Genomic DNA, 20,098 nt, shown 5'->3' with positions numbered 1-20,098 from the left:
GTGTTGCTACTCGAATAAAGATTCTTTAAGGTAAACAATGCCTCAAAGTTCTTTGAAGAGTTTCATATGTCGGAACCATAACAATATCCCAAATAGAAAATTTGTTTTGGAATGTGACTAAAGTGACTATTAATCTAAGCAGATAAGAAGCATTTTGCTCTGCTTATTAAGAGGCTGGTAGGTTTCAAGGATGCAGCACTTCAGCCACCTTGAGAAAATGGAATTAGGGGCTCTTTTGGCCAGATGTATTTATTCTTTCTAAACTCATATGGCATTTTGAAATAGAACTAGCACTGATGATGTTACCTAATTTGGGTAATAAAACGTTTGCAAGAAAACAACCAAGGTCAGAGAGCACCAAGGACCCTTCAAAGAGAACTAGACTTCTCTAAACATTCAGTAGCTGCAAATCACGTTCCTGAGGATAAGGAGTGTTAGGACAGAAGGGCAGAAAGAAAAGTTCAGAGTGTAGTAAAATGTAGAATGAAGGATAGATTTGGTCTCCATACATTATCTGAGTAAAATAAACACCACCAAGAGTTAGGAGTGGAGAGAAAATCCACACGGCCAAAGAGAATGCTGTGTTGAGCTGTAGCCATGAACTTGAAGAGAGCTTCCATAAAGACCCATAAACCTAATTAAAAATAAAAATCTCTGAACCTGACATAGTTTCAGAAACATCACTACCCTCAAGAAACATCATTATTTCAGATAGCCTGAAAAATAACCTTTGCTCAGCTTTGAAAGGCATAAAATACACTATGCCTTGAACACTTGCCTTTACTACTTAAGATACTGTCAGAGCACCTGCCTGAAGCTTGATGATATACTGTATTTTTCGCACCATAAGACGCACCTGACCATAAGACGCACATATTTTTAGAGGAGGAAAACAAGAAAAAAATATTCTAACCGGCGACGGCGTGGTGGCGCGTTCGGGAGGCCGNCGGGAGGCCGCGGGAGGCTGCGGGGGGCTGCGGCGGCGCGTTCGGGAGGCCGCGGCGGCGGCAGCGGCACGGTCGGGAGGCGGCATTCGCTCCATAAGACGCACAGACATTTTCCCCCATCTTTTGGGGGGGAAAAGTGCGTCTTATAGAGCGAAAAATACGGTACTTGTCCCACACTAGGGACTGCAAGTCACTTTCTAATTTTTCTGACCATCAGTTTATTTCAGACTATTTCTGCATCAGTTTCCATTAAAAAAAAGTCTACACAAACATTGACTTTTCCAAGCATGAACTGTTTTTACATGCAGTTTCCCTAACACAATGTCCTTTTGTGCTATTTCTTTTTCATACATGCTTTTGGGAATAATTTTCACTGATATATACATTTTTTATTTATTCTTACATTAGAAGAATTTGAAAAGCATGATGTTCACTAATATGCACAGGTTATATACAGAACTAAGTTTATAGAAATATATGAACCAAATCAATTTCTCTGCCATACTTATGCAACAATTGATGGATGGAAAAACTTAGCATAAAATCCTGCCCTTTTAAATGTAAGATGGGTTAATATAATTTTATATTAATTTTATAATAATATATTATATTAATTTTATATTATTTATAGGATTCCTTCTGTGCTTGCTTACCCAAGTCCTGACCGTGGGCCCGTTGATTGCCTTGTACATAAAGCAAAGAATATCCATAGAACATGAGTCTTGTCCCAAATGGGCAGGAGGGCTCCTCTGTGGTTTGGCTGTGCCTGGTCACAAGGAAACCATGAGCCACAGAGGGACTGCCCGGTGGACCCATCGTCCCTGGCACGCCTTCAGGACCAGGTGAACCAGGAAAGCCTCTCGGACCTACCAGAAACAATGATAAGAGCACTGACATTGTGAAAAGAGAGCTGTGTCTCTAACTTCATGACATGATCTGATTTCAGTTATTATCAGTGAAGTCCTAGTATATTTTATAATTTTTACAAATCCTTAATTTTATAAATTACCAATTTTATCTTGGAATATGATCTAATGCAAGTCAGATCACCCTAATAAGAATGTGTTTAAACAGAATAAAGGCTTTATTTAATTTCAGAGATGGAGAACAGGACTGGACCCAAGAGTTAAAGCTTTACTTCATTACATTCATTTGGTAAGATGATGCTCCTGGGGATGAAGCCAAAACAGTCTCAACCGAAAATTTTATTATATGGAATTATGCTCAAGTACAGCTCAATCTCTGCCATTCTTTGCAGTCTTGGTTCTGCTTTAGCCAGCCCACATCTTCCACAGAAGACAGCATTGCATAGCCAAGACCTCTGAGCACATTTGCAGGCATTCTGGCTGCCTTCCCTGAGTTGCCTCCAAGCTCAAGGTCCCCTTCTACAAAGTCAGAGCTTCAGAATAAACCTGTTTAAGGATTCAAATGGTATGTTTATTTTGTGCTGGAGGTGCGGTGGGGGAGAATATTGGCTCTCAGAGCCAAAGACTGATATGGTTTAAAAGACAAACCACCTCACCAATTTCTCGACAATTGTTTTCTCCTGAAAATTGACCTTTCCCTCAAGCTTATCATCTTAAAATACTCTTTACTGAATTTACTATGAGGTTATTAAGCTGGCTACAGCAATATGTTCAGACTTGCCTGGAGGACCCACAGGGCCCCTTTCTCCTTTCTGACCAGGTGTGCCATCAAAACCTGGTATTCCTGGGGGGCCAGTCAAACCCGCAGCTCCTATTACACCTATTGAAATGAAAATGCACAGTCACAACTCACTTATAGAATTCCAGTCATAAAGAATAGGGATGAACATGAATAACAAAATAACAGAGTAACAGAATAACAGAGTTGGAAGGGATCTTGGAGGTCTTCTAGTCGAACACCCTGCTCAACCAGGAGACCCTATACCATTACAGACAAGTGGCTGTCCAGACTCTTCTTAAAAGTCTCCAGTGACGGAGCACCCACAACTTTGGAAGGCAAGCCACTCCACTGGTTAATTGTTCTCACTGTTAGGAAGTTTCTCCTTAGTTCTAGGTTGCTAGCGATAGTAGAACCTCCACTGGGGCAAATCTCAGAAGCACAAGAGGCCCACTGTCAGGTCCTCAAATCCTTATTGTTTCCCTTCCATATATATTCTTATGCTTTGCTTTGGGGCCTGCCATTTAGCTGGGGGGAGGGGGGATATTTGCTTTCGCTTGGGATAACTTTCGCTTTCTGCTTTCCTTCTTCCACCTCTATCCACTTGAGAAAGGAATGTGTCTTGCTTATCAGGGAGATGGTTACAGAGAAACGAAAGCTGGAGAAGACCTTGAGATGCACGCCAACTGTACCAGTTACCTGCTCATTGTGCCACCTGTGGATTGGCTGGATTTCAAATGGACATTATGACTTTGGTGGGAGGAGGAATATTGCTGCTTTAATTACACCGTTCAAGTGGGATTTTCCCTAGATCTCGCCTTGACTTCCCTTCTGTCACTAGCCCCTAATAAAAGTTTCCTTTTGAGACAATGCCTGTTTCAAGAGTTCTGCTTTCTTGGGTGGTTAGCTGATGTGGGTCCTTACACCCAAATTCTTTTTTCATTCAATGCAACCTTATGCTTCATTTTCACTGGTGAGAATATCTAGAACTGAATACATGCCTTCTGCATCAGTATGTTTTGCAGACACATTCATGTTAAACTCCACAGCATTGGGGAATCTTAAGAGTTAAATCAGGACACCTGAAATGGTTATAACTCCACTACTCATGAAAGTCACTTTTTAAAATGGCCATCTGGATAATTTTCCAATATTGAGTTTTCTTCACTTGAGTACCAAAAGTGCACTTATTGGCAACATAGTAGTATGCATGAATAGAACCAATGTAAGAGGATTTCAATTCCTGTGTGCAACATAGGAAAATTTTGGAAGTTTAGTTTGTTGCATTCATGCTGCCTGGATAAGGTGGCTTGATCAACAGAAGTTATTAGGGTGTCCCTATGTTTGACAAATTGACTGTTTTGTTGGCATGAGGTAATATAACATCATGGAGGCATTTTCTTTTTGCAGTTTCTGTTTCAGCATGCTGTATGAAGTTAAAGGTAAACCACACTGTAAAAATCAAAGACATGTGAATCTGAAGAATTATTAAATTATCATTTGCTTGGGAAGTACAAATTAGATGTATACTAAAATATGAATTCTATACATTTTTTCCCAAGGAAAAAAACTGTATTTGGTCTCTTTTATGCTAAAGCCTCATCAGTAACTATAATATTTGGAAACAGTAACTTGGTCATTGCTTATCACATTCTAACAAATTATGTTATTTTTCCTGTTCCCTGAGCTATGGTCCTCTATCATTCCCCCTTCACTACTGCAGGGGACGGGGATGAACAACATGGGCAAATATCATATAGATTTCCACAGTGCAAAAATGGAACCTGGTGCCCTGTGGGCCAGAAAAATATAAGCATGATCTTTCTACTTTTTTCTACCAAAGTATTATTGTTATTATGATGTCAAAAACATAGCATAGCATAACATAAAGCTGTCTTTACCACAACAAATATAACTTTATAACAATGCCCTGTTATATCAACGCAGCTATCCAATTTCAAAAGCCTAATAAAAGGCTCTGGATTTAGAGCAAAGTTGTATAAGACATCTTGGCAGAGCAAGAGGTAGTCTTTCCAATTACATCAAGAAGCGATTCTCAATCTTCATCCTTTTACCTTGTTGCCCTTTCGGTCCTGGAGAACCAGGAAATCCTTTGGGGCCAGCAGGGCCTAAAAGACCAGGTAGGCCTGGTTCACCTTTCTGAAGTTGAAAAGGGCCTGGAGGACCTGGCGGGCCTGGCAGACCTGGCATGGATAAAGCAAGAAGCACAGTAAGCCAACATCCACAAAAGCCAGACAATCAAAGGATCAGAAGGACACTTTCTATGGGATGTGGATATAAAAAAAGATATTGTATGGATTTCACCAAGTTATTTCAGCTCTTTGTCAATAACACAATTCTTTTCAAAATGATCAAATCTGGAATAAAAAATGCCATCACTACATACCTTTAGTTCCAGAAAACCCTTGGTCACCTTGTACTCCCTTGGATCCAGGGAAACCTGAAGAACCTTTTAGACCTGGAAATAAAGGAAACCTTCATTACTACCAAGGGAAGCTCTTCCTTTATCTATTTTTAATTCTTCATCCCAACATATCCAATGGTATCAACCCAGTCCCTTTGATTTTATCCTTATTATCCAATACTTCTTTACTTTTTTATTCACTTTTATGTACCGTATTCATTCTTTTTAATCCTCTCATCATTACTTTTCTTCTTATTTGCTTAAGGTAAAAGGGTAAAGCTTCCTCTCCCCCCCCCCCAACTAATGAGATGAAGGCCTGAGAAACAGTATGTGGCAGTTTATCCCTCACAGCCACAACAATTGCTCCATTTGTCTTAGTACACAGATTTCAAATATATCATGACTTCAACTAAGGAGATTTAAAATGTTCTGAATTTGAAATGTTCTGCCCTTTGTCCTGTTCATACTGCAATAGTTCTGGCTGTGTCTGTGTCAGAAGTGTTCAAAGCTTGAAACGGTCCTGTTTTAAGCTGCCTCAAGCTTGGGACACTTCCAATGTGACTGAGCTATTTCTGGTGAAGTTGGAGCCGCTGTTTCTCCTTCAAATGAATTGGAAATGCAATATTAGCAATAGAGACAGTATTTCTTCTTCGTGTGGCACAAAATCAGAGCAGAATGAATATTTTTTTTCTCATACCTTGGGGCCCTGGAATTCCAGAAGGTCCCATGTCACCTTTCTGACCAGAAGTTCCAGGGAAACCAGGATTGCCCTGGATAAGACAAAAGAACCCTCAGTTCTGGTGCTTAAGCAGTTTGACAGAAGCATGGGTAATTTCTTAAAATAGCAATATCATGCAACTCAATGAAATCCTTCTAAATAAGAGAGAAAATTAGAATTGCACACAGCAACAAAAATACCACCACGATGGCTTTGACTCATATCCAAAGAATTAAAACCAGAGAATATGAGAACACAAGGAGGCTTTAAAAAATTAGACAAACAGAAACTAGAACATTCCCCATTGCTTCAGATGTTATGATAAAATTACCTGGATCCCTTCAAATCCAGCTTTGCAGATCAGGAGTATTCCTATATGGATTTCTATTCTACCTTATTACGATTGGTATATTTCTTGAAATTGTCCTCTTGTACTTTATGATTGGAAGAAACTTATCCATTTTCAGGAATGACCAGCAAAGAAAGATACACATGTGATATTTGGAAGACATATTATCACTCTGCTTAATTAACTGGAAAGCATCGTGTGAGGGATTTCTATGGGGATTTTTGGAGTACAATACCTGTCATTTCCAGGTAGCTAAAACTGAAATTTGAAATTACTAATTAAACTTGAGCTTAAATTCTGGGGAAGTTTATGATAGTGATTGATGAGCAGCTCTGAATCTAAGTTCCCTGATGTTCTTCCCTTTTTAATGCTTAAGTACTCTTGAGTCTTAACTCTCTCAGCCAAGCAAACTGGCTGTTATGAAGTGGCTTACAAACACTTCATTCACTGAGGAGAAGGCAACACCAATGCTCTTTCTCCTTCATTGGAGGAACCTAACATCAAATTGGATATCCAAATGTAATTCTATCACTGGGCAATCATTTGCTAAAATAAGGGGATGGATTTAAATTATTTAAATTAAATGTATCTGCTTGCAAAAAGAACATGCAGCAGAAGCAAAGGTGTCCAATTTGCAGAGTTCAACAAACAGGGCCACTGGTAACAGATAATTGCCTTTAGTTCCTCACTTGGAACATTAACTATAATGGTTATAGACTATTTTGTGAATAAGTGAGGAAAGCTGCAGGAAGAGCCACTAATAAAGAGATCTGAGATTTTTCACTCAGAGGTAAATGGCTTTAGCAAAGACAAAATGAGCTTTGTCTTTGCATGCTGACATAAGCTGTTGGAAGTATCAAGCACTTCTTTGCATGCTGACATAAGGTATTTATTGTTAGCAAAGTTCTGTTCCCCCTTCCCAATAAAGTAAATGAAACCACAGGTGTATCCTTAATGATACACTTATTGAGATCCATTAATTTCTCTGTAAGGACATGTTGCCTATCCAATAGTTGATAAAAGGATTTAGGCTAAGTCAGAGCTTTCTCTTCCAGGGATAATATTCTTTCAAAGGCCAGGGAGTGGCTTGCCTGCTATGAAAGTCAATATTTTTATGCAAACATTCAAATTTGTTTTCCTTTATATTAAAGCTGCAAGATTAATTTCTTTATGTACTTTGATAAATGTATGAACATCTGCTCTTGAAGTGCTCAAATTCTTCTGCATTCTACCGAGCTCCTTCCATCACTGATAGAAGCTCTGACTTAAGATTAAGGTAAAGAAAGGAAGAGAATATACGGTCTGTTTGTCCTACAGGTCAAAGCAAGCAGTGGGTAAGAACAATAATCCTTGGAGCTGTTTGTGATCCTCTTTATGAAAGCCATTTCAGTCAGTGATAAAGTGGAATTCCACACAAGGGACAAGCAGCAAAAGTCTTGCCACCTGAGTCCATCTTATCCATGGAAAGTTTAGGATTTGGTAAATATATGTTCTTTAAATATTATCAGCCTGACTCAGAGCACCTTGCTCTTAGAAGAAAATATATAAATCCATTAACTGAAAATAATGAGCTCCTTGTGCTAGTATGTTGTTATGCATAACAATTGTAGAGCAATCAATCATGGCTGTAACATTAACTTACAGGGATTCCTTGAACTCCCAGATCACCTTTGGGTCCAGGTCTCCCAGGTTGCCCTGGCCAACCTGAACTTCCTTTTTCTCCTTTTTCTCCTGATAATCCTGAAACTCCTACAGATCCTTGAGGCCCAGGAAGCCCTAACAGGGAAAAAGTATTTCTTGACAAGATTTATTTTGCAAGAAAACAAGTATAAGCATGGCTTGTTATTGTCTTCTTTAAAACAAAGACTGTACTTGGAGATAACAAATAATAAGGTTTCATTCATATGGATTCTGACTACTAATTTATCTAATATTCACAAACTTGTAGTAAACAAAAAAGCTGTAATACAGAAATAATCAATGGCTTCATTGTGACAATTACAAAAAAATCCTGCTTCTTCTCTGAGGTACTATTTATAAAGTATTTATAAATGTATTCAGTCAAACTTACTTAAAAATAAAACAGTCATTTTTCTGATGGTTAATTAGAACCGGTACATTACCTTGAAGCCCCGGTTGCCCTTGGGGCCCCCGGTCACCCTTGGGTCCCTCACCAATCTTCCCTGGTAACCCAGGAATGCCTGGTTGGCCTGGGGGACCTTGTGGGCCAACAAATCCAATGTCTCCCTTTATGCCAGGAACTCCTGGACTCCCAGGACTCCCTGGAGAGCCCACGTCTCCTTTAGGACCTAAGATTGAAAACAACCCACTTTGTGGTTAGATGAAATATAACCACACTGAATACCCAAGTTGATCCCTAAGAAGAATATCCACATACTTAGTCAAATGATCCTAACAAAGATACTGCATTATTATAATTTCATAGGGATCAAAAGTGATCAGAGCTTGCCCTACTAAAACCTATCATTGAACCAGGGGCGGGGGAGGAGGGAAGGAAAAGAAGGTTAATCTCTCCTTTAAACGTTCGTTCGACTCTATTGAAGGCTGAACTGATTCTGGCCTAAGCACCACTTAGACTATATAAATAAATAATAATTGTGCAGCTAAAAATAGAACTACAACTTGAAATTGCTGGCTGGCATGACTTCTAATTTTCCTAAGGAAAAACTCTCCAAGATAAATAGTTTAATTTGACAAGTGCTTTAAGCTATGTAAAGAAAAACTGGTACTGTCAGAATTAAATCTGAAGTGGAGAATCTGTGAATTTACTTTAGAAAAATGGATATGGAAGAAAAACAAAGATGTGGAGGGTTTATCTTCCTATCATCTTCCTATCATCCATTTATCAATAACCAGAATGTCTTTCTACCAAGATAATGATGATGATGATGATGATGTTATCCATTCAGTCGTGTCCGACTCTTGGTGATTCTATAGGCCAAGAGGTCTCCTCCACGTCTTCCAATCTTGCACTAGCTGGTGTCAGCTTTGATGGTGTCCAGCCACGTTCTTTGATGGCCTGGTTTCTTTTTATTACTAATTCTTCAAAACAGAATGGCTTTTTCCAGTGAATTCCCCATATGAGATGGCCAAAGTAAGTGAAATGCAGTTTCATGATTTTGCCTTCCAGTGACAAGTCTGGTGTTATGCACCCCAGTATTTGCTTATTAGTCAAGAAGGACTATCATTTCTGAAAATACACTCTTCATCTTTGGATTACAAAGGCTGGCAAGTATAAATATTTGGACATCATCAAAAGCTTGTGCTGAAGCATGACTCCAGTTTGAAGTTGCTCTGTGAGCTTAGAACTAGATCCTTCTGGAATTCACTCAGGAAAAAAGAGGCAAGAACAGAAACTGGCTAAGTGTGGCTTTCTCTGCCCTTAAGAGCTTCATTGAAAGGAATCATAGGGCTGGAAGGGAGCTTGGAGATCTTCTAGTCCAGGGGTCCCCAACCCTGGTCCATGGACTGGCCCCAGGCCGTGGCATGCCAGCAACCAGTCCACAGAAACAAGCAAAGCCCCATCCATGGGATGCAGGCAGCACACAAAGCCACGCCCCCTCTGGTCGACAGAAAAACCTCTTTCCATGGAACCGGGCCCTGGTGCCCAAAAGGTTGGGGAACCTCTGTTCTAGTCCAATCCCCTGCCCAAGGCAGGAGTCCTTACTGCATCATGGAGAAGTGGTTGTCCAATCTTTTCTTGAAAACCTCCAGCAATGGACCACCCAAAACTCCAGGGGCCAAGCTGTTCCACTGATTAATTGTTCTCATTGTCAGAAAATTTATTCTTATTTTCAGGTTGAATCTCCCTCTGACAAGCTCCCACTCGTTGCTTCTTGTCCTGCCCTCAGGTGCTTTGAACAATAATTGCCCCACTCTTCCCTGTGACAGCCCTTTAAGTACTGGAAGTCCACTATCATATCTCCCTTTAGCCTCCTCTTTATTAGGCTAAACATACCTAGTTTCCTTAGCCATTCATCATATAATTTAGCCTCTAGATCCCTTATCACCTTTATTGCTCTTTGCACATTTTCTTGTCTCAGCATCTTTTTTGTATCATGGTGACCAGAATTGGATACAGTATTCCAAGTGTGGTCTCACTAGTGTAGTATTAAGTGGTACTATCACTTCTTGTGAGCATAATGCTATCTCTCTGTTGATGCAGCTTGGAACTGTGTTGATGTTTTTGGCAGCTGCAGCACCCTGCTGGCTCATATTTAAATGGTTGTCCACTAGGACACCTAGAGCCCTCTCACAGGAAAAAAACACTTCAAGTCAGAAAGGTTGAGGAGACATCATTACATTCCTTGTTATGTCATGCCTAAGATCCCCTCTTGCTGCTCAAGTAGTCATTTCAGCAGACATGATTTCTGGGGTTTTATGAGCGAGAACCAGCTCTCTAGGGGAAGCTGGGGGAAGCCATAAAGACGAGTCTTGGTTACAAGGAAAAAGGTACCTAGGCCTTGAAAACAGCTCAGCAGTGTTATCAGTAGTAGTCTACACAAAATGTCACTGGTTAGAAGAATCAAGTTGCCCCAAGTTTACAAGCCACTTAAATGGAGGGATGATGGTAGTCCTGGGAGGAATGCTTTTTCAAGTTATAAATATGGGTGAATTCTAGAAGGAGAGGTGAGAGTGAGTCTCTTTTTTCATCTAACTAAGAACATCATGCTGTTTTAAAATTAAAACAACAGCAAAGCCAAAAATGGGAATTGGGGTTGCGGAGGTAGGGATTGCCAGATGCCCACTAGCAAAACAAGCTCCCGCAGCCATAGCAGTAGGAGTTTCTTCTTATCCAGTCAATGATTGATCTCTTCTGCTGTGCAGGTCTGATTGGGGTGGAACAGAGCACTACAAAGTCTAGCCACAGCACAGGAAACACTCTAAATAGAGCTGCAAGAAGCTAAGTTGAGCATGGAAAGAAATCATAGTGTTTGTGCGAACCTCAAAATACAACTGAAACATGCATATTTTGCTTTATTTTGAGCAAAGAAGACTCCCAGTGGACATTTCAACCTGAGATATTTCTGGCTCAGAACATCTTACGTGTCATTAATGGCAAAGAAAAATGAAAACAGTAGATGGACTCTTGAGGATTCTTTATATTTGAGTTTTTAATAAGTTACCTCTTTCTCCTTTTNTATAGATATATAGATATGGATATGGATATAGATAGACAGACAGACAATTTCTATCCCTTTCGCTCTTGTGCCCTTCTTAAGAAAAATGTGTAGAAGAAGGGTGGGTGGGGGGAGAAGGGAAGTGAAGGTAGAGAAGGAAAAGTGCAAAGTAATTTATAGTACTACATTTTGTCAAAATACTGTGGCTTTGAAAATCCTGAATGACTTTCAGAGGGCCCAAGCGAATAAGTGCAGAGACAGTGCACAATCAGATATGTTTAGATTGTTCTGTATTACTAACTGTACCATCAGCACTGGTTTCCTAGGAAAATCTCCATCAATTTCCTCATGTATCATTCATTTTCTCTTTATACTATATATAAAACATTGGTTATATTTTTAACCTTTCAAATGACAAAGATCTTTAGAGATTCCAGACAATTCTTATCACAACCCCGCACAACACATATATTTAATGTCAGAACACATATATTTAATGTCAGAAAACCAAGGAGATAAAAGTCTTACCTGAATCACCTTTTGAACCAGGAGTGCCTGGGATTCCGTCATAACCTGGCTCACCTTTTTCTCCAGCAGTTCCCTGTGAACCCTGTGCTCCAGGGTCACCTGCAAAGTAGGAATATAGGATTCATCATGCTGAGAAATGAACAAATACATTATTTATGCATGAGGAGAAGTTTTCTTCTGTGTTTACCACCACTGTGTGTGTGTGTTTATTGTTGGGTGTCTTTAAGCCCTTTGAGGTGGGCCAAGTCAGGAAACTGATTCCACTAATCTGACTGGAACTGTATTTTATTGTGGCAGGCTACACGAGCAGAATATTGAAAGCTTGACTTCTCTCCCTCTTACTTCCCTGATACTTAGAGTGGAGGTAGTCTGACCTTGTTCTTTGATCTTCTCTCTGTTTCCTCGGCTAATAGCATGCTTTTGTTTTTATAACTGTATCTGCATAGTTCCTGCAAAGTATCTCTGTGGCTCTCTACACTTTGTGTGTGAGAGAGAGGGAGGGAGAGACAAAGTACCTGATAAATTTCATTTCATTCCTTTCAGTTGGCTGCCTGACAGGTCACTGAAACTCTAGGATGAACTAAAAAGAGTTTTTGTTTTTGTAACTCCCCTTTGTTCAGACAGGAGAAGTTGGGATTAGACTCCAAGAAGTCACAGCACTGATTACCCGTTGCTGTTTAAGGTAAATAAATGCTTTCCAATTTCCATCAAACAGTTAAAATATGGCCACACATCCAAACAGAATAAATACAATAAATAGTAAATGTGATTATTAAAGCACAAAGCTCTCATGGGATCTTAAGCAGGAGCACCTGAAGCTTGTAAGGTTTCAAGTGAGAACATGCACGATTTTGATCATTTACAATGTTTGAACTGATTTTTATTTTTTATTTGTGAAGAATCAGTGTTGCAATATGGTACAAGGCTCTGACACAAGTGCATAAGTGTTACACAGTCTTGCTTTAATACCAAAAGCACTGATTGAATTGAAGAGCAATAAAAATTCATTTTTATTTTTTAGTATGACGAAAAGTTCTTAATTTGGTTAATAGATAGATGGAAGAAGATCTAAAGATCAATCAATATGATCCCGAGTGACTTGGATATATCTCTCCATGTGATTACAATTCAATTTATAAATAAGTCTGTAATTAAAAGTGCATTTGTGCCTGAAACAGAAGTGTGCATGCAGCAGTCCCCCAAAAGCCAAAGCTCTTGTAAAGTTATCACCAAAATTAATGAATAATTTTCAATGTTTTTTTAAAAAAAACATGGTTATCATATTAATTGTATTTAATTAATTACATTTAATTTTGATTCAGCAGAATTAAATTAAATCAAGCCATTTTTGGTTCAGAGCTCCTCCACTATTTGAGTACTATTCTGTAATGTTGTTGAATATGTATTGCATTGTAATAAGATTAATGCAAATTTTGTCTAAAAAACATTAAGCTGAAATAGAGTACATGGTATCTTATTTCATGTATATCACCTTACTAGTTAGGATCAGATTGCCATCTTGACCTGTGTTTGTAGCCTTTAAGTCAGCTTTCAGCATGAACTAATTCGGCTCCAAGTATCCGAGACATAAATATCAAAGAGAAAACCTGTCCTTCCATTCAAATCACAAAGATGAAGCATTGTCCAAAGTCTTTTACCTGGTTGTCCTTTTAAGCCTGGAAAACCACTCAAGCCTGGGGTTCCTTTCTGTCCTTTTTCACCTGACAGTCCTATAACACCTTTAAAAATAATAATAATAATAATAATAATAATAATAATAATAATAATAATAATAATAATAATAATAATAATAATAATAATAATAATAATAATAAACCACACCTGTTTAATTTATAGCCTAAATATCTGGCACAAAATAATACAGGATGCTTTGGATCACCCACCTGGAGAACCTGGAAGGCCAGGCTGCCCTTTGATGCCTGGGAATCCAGGGATGCCTGAAATACCTGGAATACCCTTTTCACCTTTCTCTCCTGGTAAGCCTGAGCTGCCCGGCCATCCTTGTTGACCCTGTGGACAGAAGAAGAAGAAAAATAATACATTTGGCTTTATTTTTAATCAGTTCTTTTCCAATACCAAGTATTTTTTTCCCAGCCATTTGTCCCGAAGTTAATTTTAAAATTTGCTATAATATGTAACCTTCAACCATCCAAGAAAGAAAACTATAGGGAGATGTTCCAACGGATTGGCACAAAACCTAAATATTCACTGTATGTTATTCATTCTTAAGCTATTCATAACACAGCAGTTGTGTATGCATTAACATGTAAACATGTAACATGTTATGCATATTGTTCTTTGATACTGCCAATTTCAATACACTAAGATGATACCTAGAAACAGATATTTCCGGAATTGCCCAAGTATGATTTTTGCAAAACCTTGCTCCCGAAGGGATATTTCTTACTGAGAATAGATGCCTGAGTTGATGGAAGTTATGCGAAGTGGGAATGAATAGATCAAAGTTACTTGGACTGTCCCTGTGAACTCTTCTCTGCTGGCACTCACAAATATATCAAGTATTTGTGTGATCAGCCAAACCCTTTTCAAGGAACCTTGTCCACATCTTAAAGGACTTTGATATATTTAGCCTACAAAAGAGGCCGAGGGGAAGCATTATAGCAGTCTTCAACTATGTAAAGAATTATCATACAGAAGACAAAGTGGACATTCTCTGTAGCTTCAGTTGACCAAATATGATGTAAAACTGCAAGGAACTTCCTAATTGAACAAGCTACCAGTCAGGAAAACAGACTGCATGTGAACTGGTAAGTCTTCCTTTATCTGATAATTTGGTAATTTGGTAAATGATTGTCAAAGATGTTATAACAGGTCCTGCATTGAGCCGAGCTGAAATAGATGACCTCTACTGCCTATTCCTAGTCTATATTCTAGGCCACAACAACTAACTTAGCCAAAGACATCTTGACTCAGTTGTGCTTTGAATGCTTATACCATTCTTGTAATGAAATCAATCTGGAGTGAATGCATGCATTGTTGCTCTGAAAACATTTGCTTAATTTTTTCCACTCCAGAATAACTTGTTAGCTATTTCTCTATGGTAGTTATGCTTCTTACACTCAAGTTGTCAGTCCGTTCCTTCACTTTCTGACCACACAAGTAATGAGAGCTTATTATGCTAGGGAAGAAGGACTCTTAGAAATGCACATACTTTGCATGCAGAAACCCCCAGACGTTGACTTCTTGTGTCACCAAACAATTCAGGGAAAGACTGCTGCTCCAATTATCTGACTCCAGACAAGACAATTTTTTTTTACTGCATATATCAATTTTTCCCCCTGCCCCTCATTTTTTTTAATTATTGAAACATAGTCCTGAATAGCTATCTCTTGAAATTAGAGATACATTAACACAGTAATCTAAATGCTGTTTATGACATTAACACACATAATGAAGGATTATGTATACCTTCTCACCAGAAGTTCCAGGGAAGCCGATTCCAGGAAGTCCTGCATTTCCTTTCTGTCCTTTTTCACCTTTAACTCCAGGAGATCCTGACTGACCTGTCTCACCTGAAAGGCCTTGAAACCCTTTTTCTCCAGGAAGCCCTGAAAATAAAAGGTCAACATTTGTATTATATTACACATTAAGTATTTGTCTTCCATAAAACAAAGTTAACTTGAATATTTGAGGTGATGGATGGCAATTTAATCAGTGCAAAATTCCAAATCATCCAGGGTCTATAGTGGGTAGTACCTGGTAAACCCATTTCACCCATTGATCCTTTTTCTCCGGGAAATCCTTGTTCACCCTGGAATCCTGGAGTGCCTGAATCTCCTTTTGATCCTAAATTAAAAAAGAAAATTGGGTTGGTTTAAACATACTTTGTTATAGAGACGTAACTGGAGAGGTCTATTAGGCTATGTAAGTACATAGTGATGCTATTAAAAGTAAAATAATAGCATGGAAGGGTACTATATGCTTTCATTCAAAAGAATTTTGAAAAAAAAACCAAATCAAGTGTTTCCTACCTGGTTGGCCTGGTAAACCAGGATCTCCATCCTTGCCTGGCATTCCTGGGCTGCCATAATTTCCTGCAGATCCTTTTTCTCCTATTACCCCCTTTATTCCTAAAAATCAAACATGTTGATTTCCTGTCAAGATTCTCTCTCCATCACACTTGAAGTTCTGCATTATATAACTCTGGTTATATCACAAAGATTAATGGATAGAAATACAGCTTCTAGCACAATACCAAATAGATAGAAACATAGAGCTTCTATCCCAGTACAAATCAAAGAGTACTTTTGAATGTACATGAATACACTGAAACACACAATTTAACATTAACTAGCCCAACCTCAAGCCCAGATTTCAGTAATAATCCTAGACTCAAGAAAAGTCATATTCAGAGGCCCAGTTCATTCAACATGTAACAAGGACCAGCAGAAAAGAAGTATACTTTAAGCATCTCACACTTCAGAGGCAAAAATTGCAGTGTGTGGTGCCTTGGTTCAATACCATAAGTAAACCAACTAAATATTCTGCATGCCAACAAAATGATTTTCTTCTCTATGACCAAATCACTGTGCTTTCAAGTCTAAGAGAGGTCTCCAATAATTCAGCTAAATCTCAGGCCATTCCAGCCCAAGACAGGATGGATCCTGGAGAGGAACAATCTAACTGGATCATCCAAAAGAAATACTAATCTGAAACTGCCTCCTAAAATGTAGGGCACTGACTGCTTTATCCTGTTGAATGCGCGCTGGATGGCTTTAATTCTTGCATGAGTGAATGCCATTAAAATTAGTCTGCTCTTTGATAGCCTAGAGAGGACCTTAAGTTTAGCCATTCATATTCAAACAGTGCCACAAGTTTCTTTGGTGTGACAATATTATTAAGTATTAAGCAGTGCATTATAGAGTGCATACAGATTTCTCCTGTATCACTTATGCAGTATATGTTTCAAAGAGCAATACACAGTCCACCTTTCCATTTGCTTCGAGATAAAATTGTTTCATTTCCATAATATTTCTTTAGTCCTGAAGGAAGAGGGATTTTTACTCTTTGTCTCATTCAGACTCTTGGGGAAGTTGTCTGAGAGAGCTCCTCCAACTGGCTAAAGCAGAGGAAACTCTTTGATATCAAGGGAAGATGATCTGCCTTTTCAGATGATCCCCATTGAGTTAATGCGGCTGAAAAAAATTTCACCCTCTACAAAGCTATTTTTAGTCTTCCTGATACTCCCACCCCAGCAAAAGGGATTCTTTTACATCTGAAAAGGAAGAAACTAATTAACTATGGAGGAACCTGACTATATAGATTTGTCAACTTAGTATTTGATTTTTAAGCTTAAATGTTGCCCTTCGGCATCCTAAGAAATATCATTTCAAGGACTAGTCTATCCAATGTGGCCACCATTACTTCCTCCATCACTTTGGAAAGTATATTTTTGTTTCCTTTGCTGAGCAAGAGAAAGGTTGGCATCCTGTTGCATGTCTGTAATATCCCTGCCAATAATATTTTCTTGCTTATAAATTCCAGATGGAGTTCAAGGCAAATGTCTGGATAGAAATTAAGTACATGATTATTTGGCATGCCAAAATTATTATTGTCTAAGCTTAGAGGGAAAAATAATCAAAATATAACAGAAACAATGACATATATCATTTAATCTGACAGACCTTTATCTCCTTGTTCTCCTTTTTGGCCTTTCAGATTTTCCATGTCAACATGCTCCATTGATCCTGGCTCCCCTGGGAGTCCAGCTTCACCTTTTTCACCTTTTAAACCTGGATCACCTCTTTGTCCTGCCACTCCAGGAAAACCTAGGCTACCTACGCAGAACAAAATCCAGAGAATGTTATAAGGGCACTTTAGCCTTGGCAGTAAGAATGGCATTTTCAAACCTTCAATAGCAAAGTAATTAAAAGATGATCAGCAATAACTATTAAAAATCCATTACAAGACAATGACAACAAAGTTTAGCAACAATGACCAAATCAATGACCAAATAATAATGACCAGACTTTGTAGACAACCCTTTAATATGATGATCATTCAATTTTATGCTCCAATTACCGATGCAGAGGTAGAGTAGGTTGATGGCTTTTGTGATCAAGTTCAATTTGAAATCGATAGAACATGCAAACAAGATGTGCCGCTTGTGATTGGCAACTTGGCAGCCTGGCTGGGGGGAGGGAGGAGAGGGGAACTTGGCCGCATGAGTGGTGAGCCGGCGCACACACGTGCACCTCGAGTTGCGCAAGTTGACCTGTGCACATATGGATGTGTGCTGGCCTGCTCCTTGCGCACGTTGAGCTGTGCGCAGTCCAGTTCTGAATAGGCCACAGCCCGGTAGTGGGCTCCCGCCTGGAGGTTGGGGACCCATGGCTTAGCAGAAGGCCAATTTATTAATTTCCACCATTCCAATGATTTATTCATAGCTAACACTGTCTTAAAACAAAGAAAATGATGCCTCTATACATGGACATCATCATACGGAATCCATAGAAATCAAATTGTCTATATTATTGCTAAAAGGTGGTGTAGAAACTCAATTATAGCATCAAAGACATGGCTGACTGCTGACTGTGAACGAATCACAAACTGTTCATGTGCAAAGTCCAAGTTAAGCTAAGGAAAAGGAAAAGAAAACCAGCCAATTTGCACGCCAAAACTTAGTTTTCTGAGAAGGCTCTAACGTTGGGAAAGCTGAAAGAGAAGAAGAGAATGACTGGCAGCAAGGTGGATAGATTCAGATACAGTAGCAATGGATGGACCAGGTTATGAAATGAAGGACTAGGTTAGGAAACAGATCATCATGGAGAAAATCTTGGGGTTTTTAAGAGTTGGCAATAACTTCATGTATTAAGACAGACTTAATGTTTCCTTTTTACATGTTAATTAGCCACTTTTTAAAAATACAATTATCTGAATTTTAAATTGTGCAAGTATCTTGGAATTACATTTTTATTCTTGGAACTAGACACTTTATACCTGGTTGCACATTTAATTAATTTTTCTTCTGTTCAATTGAGTCTGATTCCCAGAGATTGTCTGAACAAGTCCCTGCAATTTTCTTGGCAAGGTTATTCGAAAGTAGTTTTGCCATTGCTTTCTTCCTAGGGCTGACAGAAAGTGACTGGTCTAAAGTCACCCAGCTGACTTTGTGCCTAAGGCAGGACTGGAATTCACAATCTCTAGTTTCTGACCTGATGCTTTAACCACTGCACCAAAGAGTGCATTTTTAATTTGCATCATAAAACAGATTTAACATTTATGGTAATTCTGGTGACTGAACGGCTCATACAGAACATCTATCAGTACAGGCATTACCTTCAGAACTTTAATTCTTTCAAAGTTAAGTTTATCTTTCTCTTTCAATGGATAAATCTACTTCACAAACAGCTAGGAGCTTGTTCCTTACATTTCTCTCAAGCCTATTGTCAGGAATCCATTCTCTCTCTAATATATTTCTTCATCTGGATCCTAAGGCTACTTTAATTAGAAACAATAGCATACAACTGTGATTTTCAGTGCTCTACTTAAACATTTTCATTTCACCTCATATTGGTTAGATTAGATTAGATAACCTGTATTGTCATTTTTTTTCCTGTGGGCACAGTGGCACACATTAAAAATGAAATTTAATTGCTTGCTCTCAAGTGTACACATACATAACACAAGTGTACACATATTGCTTAACTTAATTCTTGCTACAGCCATGGATGATAGACAACACACATACACACACAGAAAAATAGAAAGCAAGGCCAGCAACATACATCTGTTAAAAAATTCCTAAATCTAATATTTAATCATGCTTAAGACCATCCAAAAATTACATTACTCATAAAGAAAGCTTATCATTTTAATTTGTCTTAACAAAAATAATAGCACATAGATAGCACTTAATTCCAATATGAAAGTACTCTCTCTCTCTCTCTCTCTCTCTCTCTCTCTCTCTCTCTCTCTCTCATGCACACACACACACACACACACACACACACACAAATATAATATACATCGTTCAATTAAATGTTGAAAAGGTCATAAACAGAAGGGCACATTTCTATGTGACTGATTCTATACAAGTTACACATTCTAGAGAGAGAGAAAGAAGTTCCCTGAGGGATGGGGGTGCCAGCACTAGTCTGAAGGCTCAGAAGTCTAAACTTCTGGTTCTGGTGACCTATCCACATTGGATTCTGCAACTTTTACACTTTTACATTTTCTAAATTAAACACTTTGAACGGTGTCTTAGTAATCCTGTTTAATTTTTTTCAACGGAGTTTCTCATTTTCAATTTCAAATTGACCTCATCATACAGTAATTTCCATTAGTATTCGTCTTATTATAGTG

General features: G+C 38.6%; 1 protein-coding gene across 1 annotated transcript in view; it reads right to left on the bottom strand.

Annotated features, from left to right (window-relative positions):
- The window catches only part of COL4A1 (collagen type IV alpha 1 chain), a 110,886-nt gene that overhangs the window by 11,110 nt on the left and 79,678 nt on the right, over nucleotides 1–20,098 (bottom strand). Inside the window, exons 33-46 of the mRNA XM_029283412.1 lie at nucleotides 17,419–17,571; nucleotides 15,766–15,864; nucleotides 15,491–15,580; nucleotides 15,203–15,342; nucleotides 13,657–13,783; nucleotides 13,411–13,491; nucleotides 11,753–11,851; nucleotides 8,207–8,392; nucleotides 7,726–7,859; nucleotides 5,714–5,786; nucleotides 4,999–5,070; nucleotides 4,667–4,795; nucleotides 2,595–2,693; nucleotides 1,601–1,813 (exon numbers count right to left, since the gene is read on the bottom strand). Coding sequence (XP_029139245.1) covers nucleotides 1,601–1,813; nucleotides 2,595–2,693; nucleotides 4,667–4,795; nucleotides 4,999–5,070; nucleotides 5,714–5,786; nucleotides 7,726–7,859; nucleotides 8,207–8,392; nucleotides 11,753–11,851; nucleotides 13,411–13,491; nucleotides 13,657–13,783; nucleotides 15,203–15,342; nucleotides 15,491–15,580; nucleotides 15,766–15,864; nucleotides 17,419–17,571 — 1,695 coding nt within the window. The remainder of the gene's footprint in view (nucleotides 1–1,600; nucleotides 1,814–2,594; nucleotides 2,694–4,666; nucleotides 4,796–4,998; nucleotides 5,071–5,713; nucleotides 5,787–7,725; nucleotides 7,860–8,206; nucleotides 8,393–11,752; nucleotides 11,852–13,410; nucleotides 13,492–13,656; nucleotides 13,784–15,202; nucleotides 15,343–15,490; nucleotides 15,581–15,765; nucleotides 15,865–17,418; nucleotides 17,572–20,098) is intronic.

This window comes from Protobothrops mucrosquamatus, unplaced genomic scaffold (assembly GCF_001527695.2).
Source record: "Protobothrops mucrosquamatus isolate PMUCROS unplaced genomic scaffold, P.Mucros_1.0 scaffold78, whole genome shotgun sequence".
Classification (NCBI taxonomy): Eukaryota; Metazoa; Chordata; class Lepidosauria; order Squamata; family Viperidae; genus Protobothrops; species Protobothrops mucrosquamatus.
Note: the sequence above shows the minus strand (reverse complement) of the source record. Positions and strands in the feature narration are given on the sequence as shown.